This window comes from Dendrobates tinctorius, unplaced genomic scaffold, assembly GCF_039654945.1.
Source record: "Dendrobates tinctorius isolate UK_male_01 unplaced genomic scaffold, ASM3965494v1 ptg000367l, whole genome shotgun sequence".
Classification (NCBI taxonomy): Eukaryota; Metazoa; Chordata; class Amphibia; order Anura; family Dendrobatidae; genus Dendrobates; species Dendrobates tinctorius.
Window position 1 is genome coordinate 1,290,618 of NW_027362033.1, and position 20,743 is coordinate 1,311,360.

General features: G+C 47.7%; 2 protein-coding genes across 10 annotated transcripts in view; one reads left to right on the top strand and one right to left on the bottom strand.

Annotated features, from left to right (window-relative positions):
* Positions 1-17,456, top strand: part of RTKN (rhotekin) — a 91,663-nt gene extending 74,207 nt beyond the window's left edge. For 2 of the 5 annotated variants that reach the window (XM_073562796.1, XM_073562794.1), the window contains exons 5-13: positions 203-320; positions 413-625; positions 753-847; positions 1,956-2,062; positions 2,149-2,274; positions 9,816-9,981; positions 13,335-13,439; positions 13,692-13,794; positions 14,095-14,207. In XM_073562796.1, the coding sequence (XP_073418897.1) occupies positions 203-320; positions 413-625; positions 753-847; positions 1,956-2,062; positions 2,149-2,274; positions 9,816-9,981; positions 13,335-13,439; positions 13,692-13,794; positions 14,095-14,101 (1,040 nt within the window). In that variant the 3' untranslated portion in view covers positions 14,102-14,207. The other 3 variants (XM_073562793.1, XM_073562792.1, XM_073562795.1) reach the window with 2 other exon arrangements.
* Positions 17,457-17,750: 294 nt separating this feature from the next.
* Positions 17,751-20,743, bottom strand: part of LOC141075683 (uncharacterized) — a 95,476-nt gene continuing 92,483 nt past the window's right edge. Inside the window, exons 12-13 of one of the 5 annotated variants that reach the window (XR_012227317.1) lie at positions 18,953-20,510; positions 17,751-18,909 (exon numbers count right to left, since the gene is read on the bottom strand). The gene's annotated coding sequence lies outside the window, so the exon portion shown is untranslated. Of the gene's footprint in view, positions 20,511-20,743 lie in introns of all 5 variants that reach the window. The other 4 variants (XR_012227320.1, XR_012227318.1, XR_012227319.1 and 1 more) reach the window with 4 other exon arrangements.

Below are 20,743 nucleotides of genomic sequence, written 5' to 3' on the forward strand. Positions count from 1 at the left end.
TCACTACAAAACATGTAGAAAAACAAGGAATGTGCTCACTATAAAACACACAGAGCACACGCACTCTGTGCGCACACAGAGCATGGTCGCAAAGTATGTGCGCAGACGATGCTACCACCCATGTGATGTGTTTGGACTGCTACCACAGCAGTTCACATAATCTCCATATACATAACTTTTTTCTTTGTCTCGCCTGCCGCAGAGCTGCACCGCTGTGCCGTATTCTGCGCTCTGCAGATCCGGGGAGAGGTGTATGACACCGAGATGGTCTTCGTAGATCGCACCGCCACAGACATCTGCTTTCAGAATGCCATCGTCTTGTGAGTACGGCCTCCTGATTTTCCCAGTGTGAGGGCCCATATCTGAGGGCCCTCCATCACATGGTGTGACCCACCTGTTGTGTCCTCTCCAGCTCTGACGTGGACCCCGGGTTTGAGCTCAGCCTGCAGCTGTACAGTTGTGCGGTGGATGAAGACTTCTCGCTTTCGGGGACCCCACGAAGATTATCCACCAGACTGAGCAGTTCCATGGGGAGATCTTCTGGGCGCAGGTTACGAGCTACCATGGATGGAAGCTGCAACAATGGGGGAGGAAGCCCAATCCTGCTGCCCCCTCCCAGTGTCCCGTGAGTAACCCAGGGGGAATTTGCTGTATTCCCAGGCCATACTATGGAATAATAACTCACTGAGTGAGTTGTAGTCTCCTCTGTGCCGTCTATAGTAGCATTATATTGTCTGCTGCTTCTATTTCAGGGGACCTAAGTTTCAGCTGCTGGCCCACACCAAGCTGACGCTGGCCCATGTGCAGGACGGTTTCAGGACTCACGATCTCACCATCAGCAGCTCAGGTAAGGAGCTCGCTGCACAGAACGCAGCCGGCAGCAGCACACGTCTGACCTCCCAGGGTCTGGAGGCGGACTCTACAACTTTGTGCCTCTGGTGGGTCATCTCCTCTCATTGCTAAGGTGCCCCTGTCAGCAGGATTGTGCTCAGTGACTACAGGCAGTGTCAGGTTGGCGCCGTTATACTGATTACACTGATAACTGGTTATAATATCTGTACTGTGGTTGTTGTGTTATCTTTATTTTCAGTTTTGAATTAATGATATGCTTGTGTTCTCGGCGGGGCTGTGGGGGTCTTCATGTGGTACTCTGCTTAGGTATTCATCTGTATGGCTTCTGACAGGTCACTGATCACTCACTGACGTGCCCCCTCTTCATATATATATATATATATATATATATATATATATATATATATATATATATATATATATATAGCTGTACAGTACTGAGGAGCCGTGACATCACCATCCTAAGAACAGTACAGAGGAGCTATGCTTACTGATAATGATATCACAGCTTTCTTGTATGGTTCTTAGACTGGCCATGATGTCACAGCTCGCCTTTACTGTTCCTAGACGGATGATGATGATGTAAACAATTCTTTAGTACTGTTCTGCCCCCGAGAATCCTTCTTCCTTACAGTAAGGAGAAGCTGTAAATTGTGTCTACTGGTCTGGATCACGATCAACTAAGTCATATTACTGGAAGCACTACATGAATATTGTTTCATAGTAGAAGTAGATGAAGCATTTTTAGAGAGGACCCTAGTAAGGAAGAATTTAGGATATTGGGCCATATCTAGCCAACAGCCAGAATAACTTTATTAAATCCCCTCGCCAAAACCTTTTACATTGATGAAGAATCCCTGGATATTGTGCCTACTAAGCAGTATAATCAGTGATATCTCTACAGCCTAAGGGGTTTCTTGATGGCATTAATAGGATAGCATGCAGTTGGAGAAGAGATGGCATGAGGAAGAACCCCATAGCGGGACCCCTGTAGATGCAGTTAAGGAGGTGCACTCCTCATGAATGTTCATTCCCCTAGAACTACATGATTGAGGTGATGGATGTAAAAGCTTGTAGCTGATGGCAGTCTGCTGCCTTTACAGATGAGAGTTCCTGTTGGCTGCCGTTATATGGAAGCGTCTGCTGCCGCCTTACTGCACAGCCGGACTGTATGAATCAGGACATGATATCCGGTGATCTCCAAATCCAGGTAATCTGCCTGATAATGTGTGATTACGCTGTGGTAATACCACGTCCCATGTCTGAATACAAACCAAAACAGGTGACTTGTTTCAGACGCGGGGTCAGAAGTTCTGGCAGCGGATGTTCTGTGTGTTACATGGTTGTCGGCTGCTCTGTTATAAAGAAAAATGTCAAACGGGGCCTGAAACTGAACCTGAACTGACGGTGTCTGTAAATAAGGTAGGACTGTATGTATTGCACCTGCGATATTACACGGGCAGAGTGTCTGTATTACACCTGTGATATTACACGGGCAGAGTGTCTGTATTACACCTGTGATATTACACGGGGAGAGTGTCTGTATTACACCTGTGATATTACACGGGGAGAGTGTCTGTATTACACCTGTGATATTACACGGGGAGAATGTCTGTATTACACCTGCGATATTACACGGGGTGAGTGTCTGTATTACATGTGTGATATTACACGGGCAGAGTGTCTGTATTACACCTGTGATATTACACGGGGAGAGTGTCTGTATTACATGTGTGATATTACACGGGGAGAGTGTCTGTATTACACGTGTGATATTACACGGGGAGAGTGTCTGTAATACACGTGTGATTACACGGGGAGAGTGTCTGTATTACACGTTTGATATTACACGGGGAGAGTGTCTGTAATACACGTGTGATATTACACGGGGAGAGTGTCTGTATTACACCTGTGATATTACACGGGGTGAGTGTCTGTATTACACCTGTGATATTACACGGGCAGAGTGTCTGTATTACACCTGTGATATTACACGGGGTGAGTGTCTGTATTACACCTGCGATATTACACGGGGTGAGTGTCTGTATTACACCTGTGATATTACACGGGCAGAGTGTCTGTATTACACCTGTGATATTACACGGGGAGAGTGTCTGTATTACATATGTGATATTACACGGGGAGAGTGTCTGTATTACACGTGTGATATTACACGGGGAGAGTGTCTGTATTACACATGTGATATTACACGGGGAGAGTGTCTGTATTACACGTGTGATATTACACGGGGAGAGTGTCTGTATTACACGTGTGATATTACACGGGGAGAGTGTCTGTATTACACGTGTGATATTACACGGGGAGAGTGTCTGTATTATTACACGTGTGATATTACACGGGGAGAGTGTCTGTATTACACGTGTGATATTACACGGGGAGAGTGTCTGTAATACACCTGCGATATTACACGGGGAGAGTGTCTGTAATACACGTGTGATATTACACGGGGAGAGTGTCTGTATTACACCTGTGATATTACACCCGAGAGTGTTAGTGTGAGGATATCGCCGCTTACTAAAGACTATAGCTCAAATGGATCTAGTGCGGAGTCTTGCTCGTCAGTTCGTCCTCATGAATCAATGTTTCCATTCGGTGACAGTAAAGGCCCCGTTACACGCTTCAATGTCCCAGCGATCCCACCAACGATCCGACGTGGATGGGATCGCTGGGACATGGTTAGCTGATGAGCTGTCACATAGGCAGGCTCACCAGCGATCAGGACCAGCGAGCACGCTGGTATCCAGGGTAAACGCGGCGCTTAGTTATCTGCTGTTTACCCTGGATTCTAGATCCCAGCGTCTGCTGTATGGCGCTGGGAGCTCGCTGATCGTTGGTCTCTCGCTGTCACACGCAGTGATGTGTGCTGCCCAGTGGGAGACAAACGATAGATTTAAGGCCCAAACCATTAAGCAACGATTAGCGATCAGCCAACTGATGGTTGACGTTGCACCGATATCGTTCACAATGTCGTTGCGTGTAACGGGGCCTTAAGCAGAGGAAGACGAGCAGGCTGGATCTTATGTATACATAAGGCCAGACAGGAGATTGATAAAGGTAAATGTAGGGGTCCCGTTACATTTAGCGATGCACTAGTGATCCCTACAACGATACGACCTGGTCAGGATCGCTGGTGCATCGCTAAGTGGTCGCTAGTGAGCTGCCACACAGGCAGATCTCACCAGCAACGCAGCAGCGATAAGCGATCCGTCGGCGGGCGCTCTTACCTGTCACACCGCAGCGATGATGACTTCCGCCTGCGTCCATGCGTCGCTAGTCGGTGCCAGCGGGATGCCATCGAGGAAAAAATGGCCCAGGCCGTTCCAGCGCGATCAGCGATATCCAGCGGGGGGGGCAGTCGCAGGTACGCGGCACACAAAGCGAGATCGCTGCTGCGTCACAAAATCGGTGACGCTTTAGCGATCTCGCTATGTGTAAAAGGCCCTTAATGCAATCATCCTACCAATCCGTTGTTCTACCAGCCCTGGGCCCATTGTGTGGATGGAGATAGTAGACCCAGGGGAGCCATCACCACAGGGGGTCTCGCGTCAGCTTCAGGTGATGGAATATGCTTCATTCTGTGAGCTGAAGAAAAATGTTTAAGGGGGATGGAGAAAAAGACACACGGGGTGAATCAGTTGTTGGAGGGATTTTGATGGGAGAGTATTAGTGATGAGCGAGTGTGCTCGTCACTCGAGATTTCCGAGCATGCTCGGGTGCTCTCCGAGTAGTTTGGGCGTGCTCGGAGATTTAGTTTGTGTTCCAGCAGCCTAAATACATGTGGGGGCCGACATCCAGATGGCAGAGGATCGACCAAGTGAGCTGAGGCGGATGCTGGACGCCCTAGCAGAATGGGCCACGGAGATAGAGCGGGCGGCCATGTTAAGCAAATGTACACGTGTGCATGTAACAGTACGGCAACCAGCCCCAGCGCAGAGGACAGTGGATTACAGGAGAGATGGGCCCCCATTTTTAAGGTACCGGGATATACCACAGATCAGTGAGGACACCTCGAATACTGATGAGCACCTCCGGTTATTTGAGACCCTCTGCCTGCTACATGAGGTGTCAGTCAGTGACAGGCTGAGATTTTTGAGCATTGGCTTAACTGAAAAAGCAAGAGAAGCTTTTAATAACTTGTCTTCTGGGGACCAGAGGTGTTACTCTACCATTCGCAGCTCATTACTAGAGAGGTATGCCGTCACACATGAAACCTACCGCAGGAAGTTTGGTTTGCACACACACACACATCGGGAATTTGCTAACACACTATGTACGGCGTGCACTCAGTGGATAGAAGGACTCGGGGCTCAGGAAGCAGAACACGTCTTGAATATCTTCATGCTGAAACAATTGATGTCCAAGCTCCCAGATGACTTAAAAGAATGGGTGGCGGATAGAAAACCACTCAGCCTGGATGAGGCTCCAAGATTGGCGGATGATTGGTCTGCTAATCGACCAGGGCTACTTGGAAGTACAGCCCCAGCGAGTCGCGAACAGGAGCTTACATGGAGGCCAGCGAGACCCATGGACTGGCAAGAGGAGGAAACGAGGGGATTTTGGACTACACAAAGAGGGGGAGGTTTCCGAAGCCCTCCAGTGCAGCCCACATCGGGGCGAGGAGGGTTAAGCTGCCATAACTCTGGACGCATGGGACACTTTGCCAGGGAATGCCATGAACGTTCTAGCCCACATCATCCACATCCCCAACCGGTGAACACTGTGCTACAATGGGGCTGGAATGCTGAAGGAGAGAGGATCCCACTACCCCGACCGGTAGAGGAAGAAGCATCTGTGGTACAAGGACAAGTGCCCCAGACTAGATGGGACACCTCAGCGACCATGAAACAGCATCTGCAGCAGGTCTGGGTAGAGAGCGTGGAGGCTGCGGGGCTCCGTAACTCCTGAGCCTCTGTTACATTGATCAAAGAACATCTAGTACCGGACCAGCGTATTGTTCCCAACAGACAGATGTTAGTCAATGTAGCCGGAGGAGAATCTCAGAACATTCAGAGGGCCCGACTACATGAAGACTGGGGTCACAGTCGTGGAATGGTGGATGTAGGAGTAGTGCAGCACCTACCAGTAGACATGCTGCTGGGAAACAGCCTAGGAGCAGGGCTGGTGTGCCACTGGGCCAATGTCGTAACTCAAAGCCAAGGATCTGTTCCCACTGCATCATCTGAGAGGGAATGGAGCAATCTCAACATGCCGTCAACTCTCCTGCCAGTGGTGAGCAATGCACAAAATGTAATGACTGTGACCATGTAGGAGTATGACCTGGGGAGGTAGATGACATCAGGGAGGAGACAAACGGACTCCAGGACACAGGGTCTACCATCACCCTGGTCAGCCAAAATACTGTCCCCCCAGTACATTATTTACCAGGCCGCCAAGTGACCATCCCCATAGCTGAGGGTCAGCACTCTGGGGTTGGATGCAATGGATATAAGTTCGGTTCTCATCGGGTACGTGTGGTGTTTCCCAGGTCCAACCGTGGATCAGGAGGAGGATATGGAGGACCCCGCTGGAGAAACAGACCCTTGTCGCAGCTAACTAAATACAGCGTCCTTGTCTCAGGGCTTCCCCCCATCGGGGAGTCATATGAGACAAGCTGGAGATGTCTACTGTGCCGATGTACACCATAGTGGAATGGGGACTGTGGAGTTTATTCACAAGGACGACATGGAATATGCCACGAGGAAACTGGATGATACAAAGTTTTGTTCTCATGAAGGTGAAACCTCATAGAATCTGTGTCCATGCTGAAAAAGTGTGGGAGGAATGCGAGGAGCCGGCCGCTTACTATTGGACAAATAGACATAGAGCGGAGTCCACAGCTCTACGAGATAGAGACTTTTTCCAGCACGGTGCACCGGTTTTGTTATGTTTTATTAGATATTTTCTGGCTCGTCAGTTCATCCTCAGGAATCAATGTTCATCCTCAGTGACAGTAAGCAGAGGAGGACGAGCAGGCTGGATCTTATGAATGCCTAAAGCCCCCGTCACACATAGCGATCTCACCAGTGAGATTGCGGTGTGTGACACCAGCGACCGGCCCCCCTGCCGGTATCGCTGATCGCTGGAAGAAACCTCTGGACATTTTTTTGGTCGCTGGTCTCCCGCTGGCCAGCACGCATCGCTGCGTGTGACAGGCGCGAGACCAGCGATCAGCTGGTAACTAAGGTAAGTGCAGGGTTACTAAGCACCGCGCTGATGCAGGGACCTGGTAACTAAGTTACACATCGGGTTACTAAGTGATGCACGCCCCTTAGTTACCAGCTCCCTGCATCAGCGCGCTGATAAGTAAAGTACACAGTGACGCGCGCGGCGTCGCTGGTCCTGATCGCTGTGAAGCTGCCTGTTTGGCAGCTCACCAGCGATCATGTAGCGACTCGCCAGCGATCCTGACACGTTGATATCGTTGTCGGGATCGCTGGTGAGTCGCTATGTGTGATGGGGCCCTAAGGCCAGACAGGAGATTGCTAAAGGTAAATGTAAAGCAATCATCCTACCAATCCGTTGTTCTACCAGCCCTGGGCCCATTGTGTGGATGGAGATAGTAGACCCAGGGGAGCCGTCACCACCGGGGTCTCACATGGAGTCTCAGGTGATGGAATAGGCTTCATTCTGTGAACTAAAGGAACAAGTGTAAGGGGTAGGGAGGAAAAGACACAGGGGTTCAATCAGGCAGTTGTTGGAGTGACATCGATGGGAGAGGATCCAAGCTGGGATGGACTATGGAGTTCTGGAGATCGGTTGTTGGCTGGAGGGGATCCATGAGCTACGGTGGTGATATCCATCATCTGGAGGAACATAGGCTGCACACTACGCCGGCTGGAGATACCAAAAGCTGTGGGCCAACCAAAAGTTGGGAGACAGTGAGTATCGCCTGGGGGGCAGTGGGACTGCCGATCTTAGATTAGGAACTTGTGGACTGAGGACATTGTATTTTGGCCGTCTACCTGGATTTGTTGTACAACTATGGATGTATGGAATAAAAATAGTTGCATCGTTCACCTGCCTAGGTGATTATTACATCCCACAACATCAGATCTTCACAGTCAGTATTACACGTGTGAAATTACACAGGTGAGTGTCTGTATTACACATGTGATATTACATGGGGAGTGTCTGTATTACACATGTGATATTACCCTGGGGAGTGACTGCATTACACATGTGATATTACACGGGGTGAGTGTCTGTATTACACATGTGATATTACATGGGGAGAGTGTCTGTATTACACATGTGATATTACCCTGGGGAGTGACTGCATTACACATGTGATATTACACGGGGTGAGTGTCTGTATTACACATGTGATATTACATGGGGAGAGTGTCTGTATTAGACATGTGATATTACCCTGGGGAGTGACTGCATTACACATGTGATATTACACGGGGTGAGTGTCTGTATTACACGTTTGATATTCCACGGGGGGGTGTCTATTACATATGTGATATTCCACGGGGGGGGGGGGTCTGTATTACACATGTGATATTACCCTGGGGAGTGACTGCATTACACATGTGATATTACACGGGGTGAGTGTCTGTATTACATGTTTGATATTCCACGGGGGGGGGGGTGTCTATTACATATGTGATATTCGATGGGGGGGGGGTGTCTGTATTACACATGTGATATTACCCTGGGGAGTGACTGCATTACACATGTGATATTACACAGGGGGGAGTGTCTGTATTACACATGTGATATTCCACGGGGGGAGATTGTCTGTATTACACGTGTGATATTACACAGCGGAGTGTCTGTATTATACGTGTAATATTACACAGGAAGAGTATCTGAATTACAGGAGTGATATTACACAGCGGAGTGTCTGTATTACATGTGTGATATTAGCCAACGGGGGGTGTCTGAAATTACACGTGTGATATTACATGGGGCAGTGTCTCTATTAGACGCATGATATCACACAGCGGAGTGTCTGTATTATGCGTGTAATATTACACAGGAAGAGTGTCTGAATTACAGGAGTGATATTACACAGCGGAGTGTCTGTATGACATGTGTGATATTAGCCAACGGGGGGTGTCTGAAATTACACGTGTGATATTACATGGGGCAGTGTCTCTATTAGACGCATGATATCACACAGCGGAGTGTCTGTATTATGCGTGTAATATTACACAGGAAGAGTGTCTGAATTACAGGAGTGATATTACACAGCGGAGTGTCTGTATTACATGTGTGATATTAGCCAACGGGGGGTGTCTGAAATTACACGTGATATTACATGGGGCAGTGTCTCTATTAGACGCATGATATCACACAGCGGAGTGTCTGTATTATGCGTGTAATATTACACAGGAAGAGTGTCTGAATTACAGGAGTGATATTACACAGCGGAGTGTCTGTATGACATGTGTGATATTAGCCAACGGGGGGTGTCTGACATTACACGTGTGATATTACATGGGGCAGTGTCTCTATTAGACGCATGATATCACACAGCGGAGTGTCTGTATTATGCGTGTAATATTACACAGGAAGAGTGTCTGAATTACAGGAGTGATATTACACAGCGGAGTGTCTGTATTACATGTGTGATATTAGCCAACGGGGGGTGTCTGAAATTACACGTGATATTACATGGGGCAGTGTCTCTATTAGACGCATGATATCACACAGCGGAGTGTCTGTATTATGCGTGTAATATTACACAGGAAGAGTGTCTGAATTACAGGAGTGATATTACACAGCGGAGTGTCTGTATGACATGTGTGATATTAGCCAACGGGGGGTGTCTGAAATTACACGTGTGATATTACATGGGGCAGTGTCTCTATTACACATATGATATTACACAGCGGAGTGTCTGAATTACAGGTGTGACATACAAGGGCTGTCATAGTCCCGGTGGCATGTATGGGGACACTAGCGGCATTGATGCGTTCTGCTCTTGTCTTTAGGAGACCAGGATCCGCTGTTCGGATCGTGACAGTCAGAATCTGTCTCACACTCTGTCTATCAGTAACCGCTATGGATGTGAGGAGGTGACTCACACCGCCAGAGCTGAGAGTCGGGATGATCTGCGCCGCTGGATGGAGGCCTTCTGGCAGCACTTCTATGACATGAGTATGTGTGTTCCGGCCTACCAATGGTTCCAGATTCCGTTCCCCTCTTCCTCTGCCTGTAATCCCTGTGATTCACTGATGTGTTCTCCTTTCGGAGCGATGATCTTGCTCCTTTCCGCTTTCCTTTTAGTTGCCTTTCCTTCTGTCTGGCCTGTGCTCTGCTTTCCCTCTCGCTCTTCTTGTTGGCTGGTTTCTCCAGTCCTCACTCTTATTTTTCCATTCTTCGCTATGTCCTTCCTCAATACTTTTTGTTCTTCCTCCAATCTTTTTTTTTTGTACTCTTTCCTCTGTCCTTCCTCGTCTCTGTCTTTCACTGTTTCCTATTTTCTCCTCTTTCTCATTTTCTCCTCTTTCTCTCTATTTCCTTTTTTTCTTTCCTTTTATCTTTCTTTCATTTTCTCTTTCTGATTTTCCTCCTTTTTCTGTTCTTCCCTTTGTCCTGCTTCAGCTTTTTCTGTCCTTCCTCTTTTCTGTCCTACCTCCTCCTCTGTGTCCCTCGCTTTTCATTTTATCCTTTTTCCTCTATTTTCGTAATTTTCTCTCTCCTTCCTCTTCTCTTTGTCTTCCTCTCTTTCTGACTTTCCTCCTCTTTGTCCTTCCTACTTTTTTTCTGTTTTTCCTCCCTTTTTTCCTGCTTATCTTTCCTACTTTCTCCCCTCTCCCTCCTCTCCTGTATTTCCTTCTCCCTTTCTATCCTTCCTCCTCTCTTTCTGTTTTCTTTTTTCTATCTTTCTCTGATTCTTTATTTCCCTTTCTTTTCTCCTTTTTTTTCTCCTCCCTCCTCTCCCCTTTTTGTCCATTCTTCCTTTCTCCTCTTTTTCCGTTGTTTGTCTTTCTATCTTTCCTTTGATTTTTGTGCTTCCTTCTCTTTCTATCCTTTCATAAGTTTTTCTGTTTTCTGTCTTTCCTTTGAGCCTTCATTTTCTCTTCCTCTGTCTCTCATTTCTCTCTCTTTCTGTACTCTCCACTCTCTTTATATGCTGTTTCTGCTTTCTTCCCTTTGCCCCTTCTCCATTCTCTTCTTAATTCTGTTTTTGCTTTTTTTGTCATTCCTTTTTTTCCCGTCTTTCTATCTTTCTAGTTCAACCTTTACTTTTTCATCCCTCTTCCATGCTTTCCCTTTTTCTTGTCTTTCTATCCTTACCTCTATTTGTTTTCTTTCCATTCTTCCTTTTTTGGTCCATCCTCCACTCTGTCCTTTATCCTATTACCGTTCCTCCTCCTCTTTGTCCTTTTTCCTCCACTTCATCCTCTCTTTGTGTCCCTTCTCTTTCAGTCCTTTATCTCCTTTGGGGCCATTTTCAGCTCTTCCTGTCCCTTTCTGGGCTCTTCCGTCTCGATCAGCTCCTTCCATCTCTTTATCCCCTCCTACTGCCTCTCTCTCTGCTCCTTTGGTCTCTTTGGGGATTTATCGTATAGACCTGGGTAGTGCATTCCAAAGAATTGGTGCAGCACATGAAAAGTCTTGGAGATGGGAGTGGGAGGTTCTGATTATTGAGGATGTTAACCTCAGGTCATTAGCAGAACGGAGGGCACTGGTAGGGGTGGTAGGCTGAGGCGAGGGAGGAGATGTAGGGTGGTGCTGAGCCATGGAGTGCTTTGTGGGTGAGGGTAATAAGTTTATACTGAATTCTGGAGTGGATAGGTAACCAGTGTAATGACTGGCACAAGGTAGAGGCATTGGTGTAACTATTGGAGAGGAATATGATCCTGGCTTCAGCATTCAAGACAGATTGGAGGGGGGAGAGTTTGGTAAGAGGGAGACCGATTTAGAAGAGAGTTACAATAGTCCAGACAAGAATGAATAAGAGAAACTAAGCGTTTTTGCAGAGTCCTTATGTTCTCTCTTCTCTTTTTCTGTCCTTTCTCCTGTTTCTGTCCTATTCTTGGCTGCTTCTGTCCCGTCCCCGTCTTTTCTCCTATTTTTCTGTGATTCCTCCTCACTTTCTATTCTTCCTCCTCTCCTTTTGTCCCTTTCTCGGCTCCTTCTGTATATTTTTCAATGATTCTGTCAATTTCTCTGCTCCTTGAGTTACAGGTTTAACACAGCAGAGAGGAGCCAAAAGACTGCAGCATCTGATTTCTCCTACTCCTGCTCTATTTAGTAGCACTTCACCTTCATATTAAACGGTGCAGGTTTCTTTTTGCAGTGCAGAGGTTAATCTGCTCAGTTGAGAGCTCTGGGAGCTTTCCTGCATTAAGACTCTCAGCTGTTCACTGTTGGCTACTCCCCTCCCCTATATATTCAGGGCCCTGGCAAGCACTCATTGCCAGAGCTATCTCCATGCTGCATGGTTAGGAGATGGTAGTACGTTACTGTTTGAGAAGGCGTTTGGTGGATTTATCTGAGACTGTTAAGAGGTTTTGGTTGTGTGCTAATTGCCCACTTTCTCCTACTTTGGTTTTACCCCATTCTCTACTCCCTGGTGTTTACCTCTGTTGTTAGTGTGAGTATATTTGTATCATTAGTATTTTCCGTTATCTCTGTTTGTATTACCTTGTTACTCTAGTTGGTGTATTACAGTAAACTACTACTCCCATCTTCCCTGGGTGGGGGAAGGGTAAAGACCGAGGGCGAATTCAGGAGCTAAGGCAAGGTACATGGCCCCGGTATCTTCACCATCAGAAGTTATCTGGTGAACAGGGTAAGCTTAGTCATAAGTTTTGTGACACAACAGCGATCTCACCAGCGAGATCGCTGTGTGTGACAGTGATCAGCGACCGGCCCACCTTCTGGTATCGCTGATCGCTGTAGGAAAGCCCTGGACATTTCTGACTGCTGGTCTCCCGCTGGCCAGCACGCATCGCTGCGTGTGACAGGCGGGAGACCAGCGATCAGCTGGTAACTAAGGTACACATTGGGTATCTAAGGGACGCTGAGGAAGTCGAGACATTTTATCTCTTTCTCAGCTCCTTCTTTTTCTCTGCTCCTTCTGTTCTTTCTCCTCTTGTCCTGTCCTTTCTCGGCTCCTTCTATTTCTTTCTCAGCTCCTTGTATCTCTTTGTCAGATGATTCTGTCCCTCTTTTTCTGTCCTTTCTCCACTTTTTCTTTCCTTTCTCTTTTTCTGTGCACTTTCACAGCTCCTCTTGTCTTTCTCCGATCCTCCATTACTTTTTGCTCTTTCTCTGTTCCTTCTACTCTTTCTGTTCTTCCTCCTTTTTATGTCTCTTAATCGGTTCCTTCTGTAGATGATTTTGTCCTTTTCTCGGCTCCTTTAGTCTCCTTCTTTGCCCTTTCTCGGCTCCTTTAGTCTCTTTCTCTGCTCCCATTTCCCTTTTTCCGTTCCTTCTCTCCTTCCCCGTCTGAGGTCGGCAGCTGCGATGCGCTGAGGTCTCCTGCTCGTCTTCTTCAGGTCAGTGGAAGCAGTGCTGCGATGACTTGATGAAAATAGAAACCCCTCCACCCAAGAGATCAGCAGTCGCCCTCACCAAACAGGGCTCCCTCTATCATGAGATGGGTGAGTACTTGCGGACATAACACTGAAGTGCAAGGTGAGGGGTCTTGTGATACAAGGATATGAGTGGTCTGAGAAGTGGATGTAGGTGTTCCTCCCTTTCATAGTATACACTGACGTGATTGCTGATGTCATGCTATCTGCTCTGTGACTAACCTTGTCTATATTTCACCTTCAGAGTAACACTCTCTCTCTTGTCTCTGCATGCCTTGCATGGCGCTCTCCCTCCTCTGTCCCTGCCATTCCTCTGCTCAGCACTCTCTGCTGCCCCTGCACCCAGTGATGAGGGGCTGCTCCTGCAGGATAATGTAGTGTCTGCTGAAATCCGATCACTACTGTGCACCTATTACACTGAAAGGTTTGTAGCTCGAGATTCCCTGCATGTGTGGCCCCTAATGGGCATCATGAGAGTACAGTGAGGGTGCCGTGGGATCATTAGTCTCATGGGCAAAGTCAATGGCTGAGGAAGTCGAGACAGAGTCCTGAATTTTTCCTCCCCTTGATCATGGACTGTAGTTACTAAGTTTCCTCCTGTGATGGGTTGGACTGGATATAAAGAGATGTCCATGGCCACCTAGGTCATGTTGGTCTTGTAGGTTTGTCCTCACCATCTTCTTGCTGGGATATTTTTACTAACCTTGTCCTTCTGCTCTTGCAGCTATTGAGGGCCTGGGTCCGATTCCTGACTTGCTTTCCCAGAGGATGAAGGAGTTTGAACTTGAAAGGGGTATAGATCCCCCACCGTGGACATCTTTCTTCCACAGTCCTTCCCCTGGACGTACAACATGCTCTTCTTCCTCTGACTGTGACAGTCCTCCAAGCCAGACTTCCAAACACCGACCTCGAACACTTTCCCTCGATGCCAAACTAACGACCCTGAAGAACCGTGGCCTAAGATTGACCGAGAGTCCAGCTGCTCATGGAGCCAGCAGGGATAAAAGTCCTCGTACAGAGGCAAGAAACAGTAGTAGCAGCAGTGGTAGCAGCACGCCCGACACAGAAAGAGGGTGTCCCACCCGCAAGAACATTAAGAGCCTGAAAACCAAACTAGACCCCCGAAATTGGCTTCAAAGTCAAGTGTGAGCTGTCTACGAACAAACCCAAGAACTGTAGGAGAAGAGAGGCCAGATGCCTCCATGTCTAACGTCTTCATTGCTGCCGGAGTGACCTGGGAACTCCTGAATTGGGTGTAGCTGCCCCCTTCTCCTTGGTTGAGGTCGGGATTTTATTGCTTCTGATGTATACTAAGCATGAATGAGATTAACATGGTGTCTGTGCGCACCACTGCTGTTTCCACGACTCACACCAGTCTCAGTCAATGACCATGGGAGACATGTAAGAACATTTCCTGTGCCATACTATGAAACCTGGCTGCTGGTGCCAGGCCGTGCAATATAGAAATACGAGTGGACTTCAGATGTTTCCATACATTGCTCCACAACAGGGCCACACTACGATCTGATGTGCCTGACCCTAGAAGACCTAGAGCAACACACTACAGCATGCTCCTTATTTATATTCCTTATATGTATGACCGGAGGGAGATATGAGGCCCAGACCCGTCGCCCACTACTGCAGGGATATAATCCCGATGTTGTCACCTCCTACTTCAGGGAGCTTGGTACGAGACCAGTAGCCATCACCTCCTACTGCAGCGAGACGTTCAGAGCCGTCCCCTCCTACTTCAGGGAAGGAGGCCCGGTGTTGTTGCCTGCTACTGTAGAGAGAGCGGCTTGATCATAGAATGAACACCTACTGCCGGGATCTTGGTATGAGGCACGGTAGCCGTCCCCTCCTACTGAAGAGATTGAGGCCCATTGTTGTCGCCTCGTACTGCAGGGAGCTTGATATGAGGCCCGGAGCCGTCCCCTCCTACTGCAGGGATCCCATAGCCATCCCCTCCTATTGCAGGGAGAGAGGCCTGGTGTTGTCGCCTCCTACTGCAGGGAGCTTGGCATGAGGCATGGAGCCGTCCCCTCCTACTGCAGGGATAGAGACCCGATGTTGTCGCTTCATAATGCAGGGAGCTTGCTATGAGATTCGGAGCCGTCCCCTCCTACTGCAGGGAGAGGCCCGTTGTTATAGCCTCGTACTGCAGGGAGCGAGGCCCGGTGTTGTCGCCTTGTACTGCAGGGAGCTTGGTATGAGGCCCGAGGCAGTCCACTCCTACTGCAGGGAGCTTGGTACAGTGGGTACGAAAAGTATTCAGACTACTTTAAATTTTTCACTCTGTTTCATTGCAGCCATTTGGTAAATTCAAAAAAGTTCATTTTTTTCTCATTAATGTGCACTCTGCATCCCATCTTGACTGAAAAAAAACAGAAATGTAGAAATGTTTGCAAATTTATTAAGAAAAAGAATACCTGAAATCTCCCATGGTCATAAGTATTCAGACCCTTTACTCAGACACTCATATTTAAGTCACATGCTGTCCATCTCCTTGTGATCGTCCTTGAGATGGTTCTACTCCTTCATTGGAGTCCAGCCGTGTGTAATTACACTGATAGGACTTGATTTGTAAAGGCGCACACCTGTCTATATAAGACCTCACAGTGCATGTCAGACCAAATGAGAATCATGAGGCCAAAGGAACTGGCCAAGGAGCTCAGAGACAGAATTGTGGCAAGGCACAGATCTGGCCAAGGTTACAAAAGAATTCCTGCAGTAATCAAGGTTCTTAAGAGCACGGTGGCCTCCATAATCTTTAAATGGGAGAAATTTGGGGCCAGCAGAAGTCTTCCTAGACCTGGCCGTCCAGCCAAACTTAGCAATCGTGGGAGGAGAGCCATGGTGAGAGAGGTAAAGAGAGAACCACAAGATTACTGTGGCTGAGCTCCACAGATGCAGTAGGGAGATGGGAGAAAGTTCCACAAAGTCAACTATCACTGCAGCCCTCCACCAGTCGGGCCTTTATGGCAGAGTGGCCCAACTGAAGCCTCTCCTCAGTGCCAGACATATGAAAGCCAGCATAGAGTTTGCTAAAAAACACAAAGGACCCCCAGCCTATGAGAAATAAGATTCTCTGGTCTGATGAGATGAAGATAGAACTTTTTGGTGATAATTCTAAGCTGTATGTGTGGAGAAAACCAGGCACTGCTCATCACCTGCCCAATACAATCCCTACAGTGAAGCATGGTGGTGTCAGCGTCATGCTATGTGGGTGTTTTTCAGCTGCAGGAACAGGACGACTGGTTGCTATTGAAGGAAACATGAATGTGGCCAAGTACAGAGATATCCTGGATGGAAACCTCTTCCAGAGTGCTCTGGACCTCAGACTTGGCCGAAGGTTCACCCTCCAGCAAGACAATGACTCTAAGCACACAGCTAAAATAACAAAGGAGTGGCTTCAGAACAACTCTGTGACCATTCTTGACTGGCCCAGCCAGAGCCCTGATCTAAACCCAATTGAGCATCTATATGCAAGGAAGAATGGCAGAGGATCCCCAAAAACAGGGGTGAAAAACTTGTTGCATCATTCCCAAGAAGACTCATGGCTGTACTAGCTCAACAGGTGCTTTAACTCAATGCTGAGCAAAGGGGCTGAATACTTATGATCATGTGATATTTCCGTTTTTCTTTAATTTGCAAAAATTTCTACATTTCTGTTTTTTTTCAGACAAGATGGGGTGCAGAGCGCACATTACTAAGGAAAAATGAACTTTTTTTAATTTACCAAATGGCAGCAATGAAACAAAGAGTGAAAAATTTAAAGGGGCCTGAATACTTTCCGTATCCCCTGTATGATCATGAATTCTGCACCATGATGGAGTCATGAGGCCCGGAGCCGTCTCCTCCTCCTGCAGCATCGAGCGTGGTATGAGGCCTGTAACCGTCCTACGAGCGTGGTGTGAGGCCTGTAACCGTCCTAGCCCATACTGAGCATTTTGGTGCGGCATATTGGGGGACTGTACCGATCATGGTCATACTGGGTTCTTGGTGGGATACAAGCTTTATCAAGGAAGCAGCCTAACCAAATATCTACTAACAGAGTATTATATGTCAATAAATGGCGAACGTGCAGCTCATGTAGATTCTTTGTTTTCGGCCGCCGCTGTAGATATCGGCACTAGTGGCACAGCACCCCCTTGTATTGCTGCTGTGATTCGCTCACACTTTTCCATTATGAAGAATCACTTCCTCTCATCTCCCTGGATGCCTCAATGCCCTCAGGCTTCCTCGGTTTGTCCTTCATCATTTCTGAGGTCCTCCCCAGAACTGGCGGCAATGCTACAATCACAAATGTGGATATGGTAGAGATCGAGGACATTGAGGTCCACACATCAATCATCCAAGAACACTGCAGTCAGCCGAGCATCAGAGTGATACCACACTGTGCATTTATTCATCTCTACCGGCAGATTATACAAGATTAGTGATAGAATATATATATATATATGTGTGACATAGAACGTTTGGTCTCCAGAGAACTTATCCCAGAAGCAGCTCCGCAAAACATCCACAAATCTTGGTGTGAACCAGCCACACCATACAAGTAACCATGGCATCCCCTCAGCCTACCACTGTACCATCTCCTCATCTTGTGACCGTGCCATCCCCTCAACCTATCACTGTGCCATCCCCCCCAGCTGATCAGTGCCATCTCATCCTGTCACCATGCCTTCCCCTCACTGTGCCATCCCCTCATCACATGCCAAGTTCTCATCCTTTGACCGTGCCAACTCCTCATCCTGTGACCATGACAAGCCATCATCATGCGACTGCCATCCGATCATCTTATTGTGACAGTGCAAGCTTATCTTCATGTAACTGTCCATGCCATGCCCTCATCCTGTGATGTGCCATCTCCTCATCCTGTGACCATGCCATCCTCTCAGCTTGTAATCATGTATCTCCTCAGACCATCACTGCCATGTCCTCAGCCTATAGCTGTGCCACCCCCTCATACTGTGACCATGCCATCCCCTCAGCCTATAACTGTGCCACCCCCTCATACTGTGACCATGCCATCCCCTCAGCCTATAGCTGTGCCATCCCCTCAGCCTATAACTGCCACCTCCTCATACTGTGACCATGCCATCCCCATAGCCTATAACTGTGCCACCTCCTCATACTGTGACCATGCCATCCCCTCAGCCTATAACTGTGCCACCTCCTCATACTGTGACCATGCCATCCCCTCAGCCTATAACTGTGCTACCTCATACTGTGACCATGCCATCCCCCCATCCGATCAGTGCCATCTCCTCATCCTGTCACCGTGCCATCCCCCATCTGATCAGTGCCACCTCCTCATACTGTGACCATGCCATCCCCCCATCCGATCAGTGCCATCTCCTCATCCTGTCACCGTGCCATCCCCCCATCTGATCAGTGCCATCTCCTCATCCTGTCACCGTGCCATCCCCCCATCCGATCAGTGCCATCTCATCCTGTCACCGTGCCATCCCCCCCATCCGATCAGTGCCATCTCATACTGTGACCATGCCATCCCCTCAGCCTATAACTGTGCCACCTCATACTGTGACCATGCCATTCCCTCAGCCTATAACTGCCACCTCCTCATACTGTGACCATGCCATCCCCCCATCCGATCAGTGCCATCTCCTCATACTGTGACCATGCCATCCCCCCCATCCGATGAGTGCCATCTAATCCTCACTGTGCCTTTCCTTCACTGTGCCATCCCCTCATCACATGCCAAATTCTCATCCTTTGACCATGACAAGCCATCATCATGTGACTGTGCGATCCGATCATCTTATTGTGACAGTGCAAACTTATCATCATGTAACTGACCGTGCCAACCCATCGTGTGACCGTGCCATGCCCTCATCCTGTGATGTGCCATCTCATCAAAACGTGACCGTGATAGTACCACGTACTTATGTGGTAGTGCCATCTCTTCATTATGTGACACTGATGGTGCCAAGCCTTTTATCATGTAACTTTGAGATGTGCCATTCCCTCATAACGTGACAGTGATAGTGCCAGATCCTGATCATGTGATTCTGCCATCATAGTGCCAACTCCTTCATGCAGCCATGTTATGGTGCCAGCTCCTTATCAGGTGACCGTGTGATGGTGCCGTTAACACATGATAAAAAGACACTACAAATTGAAGATGATGCGGGTGCAGAGCAAGATGTTGATGGTGGAGGGTCCTGCTTTGTGATGTGATATTAAGTCCCGAATACACACGCATGCACTTGTGGTAGGCTCAACCCTCCAGAGTGTAAGACGTGAGGAGCACGCATCATCATCGACTTGATGGGAGTAAATGAATAGAAATGTCTAAGACGTGAACATAAATCGGAGGCATCTTCTGGCTGTGTAATTGGTGACTGCAGGTGTCTATGACTAAAGGTGTCTTCTTGGTTAAAAGGTGATAAAAAATGAGATCTTTTCTTGGTTGATGGATATCAATAACATCAAGTATCGTGATTGATTAGTTCCTAAAAACTGGAGCTATATTTTTGATTGATGAATGTCTATGTCTGGAAGGGTCTTTTTAGTTGATGGGTACTCGGTGAGTAAAGATGTCTACTGATTCATGAGGTCCCAGGTAGTGAAGATGTTTTTTTTTTTTGGAGATCTCTTGGTTAATGGATATTAACAACCAGAAATGTCCTGATTGATGGGTATCTATTATGGAAATACCATCTTTTTTATGGCGGTCATTAACTAGAGGCATCTTCATGACTGATGGATCTGAAGGACTGTAGGTGTCTTTTTGTGGACGGATCTGAAGGACTGTAGGTGTCTTCTTCGATGAATCCAAAGGATGGTAGGTGTCTTCTTGGTGCATGGGTGCTCAGTGACTGCAAGCCTGTCCTTGATTAATATGTGACAATTTCTGAAGGTGTCTTCTGTTTCATGATGAGTGCCCAATTAGGATATTTAGTAGGTTGATGGGTGTTCAGTGACTGGAAATGTCTTCTTGGCTTGCGAAAGCTAAGCAGCTAGAGGTGACGCGATAGGGGAAGTGATTCGGAGAGGTTTTCATGTTGTTTGTTACTTAAGGCATCTCCTTCATTGGTGATAACACCATGTCACAGACAAATAATACATGGAGCTTATTCTTACACTGGACATTGTCACCTAAGTCACGAAAATCTGTAATAAAAGATAAATCACCAGTCAGTACTATTCCACATAACCCGTCGCCATCCTACCGATGATCATTTTCTAACTATAGTGCACGATCTGACTGGGTGCAGGAGAAATAGAAAGAAAGCAAGAAACCGAGGAAGGAGAGAAACAGGATATTTGTAAGAAACCTGCACCTAACAATATAGTGTCCTTAAGGTCATGTTTCCAAAAAGTGTTGACCCCGATGTCTTGTGTCA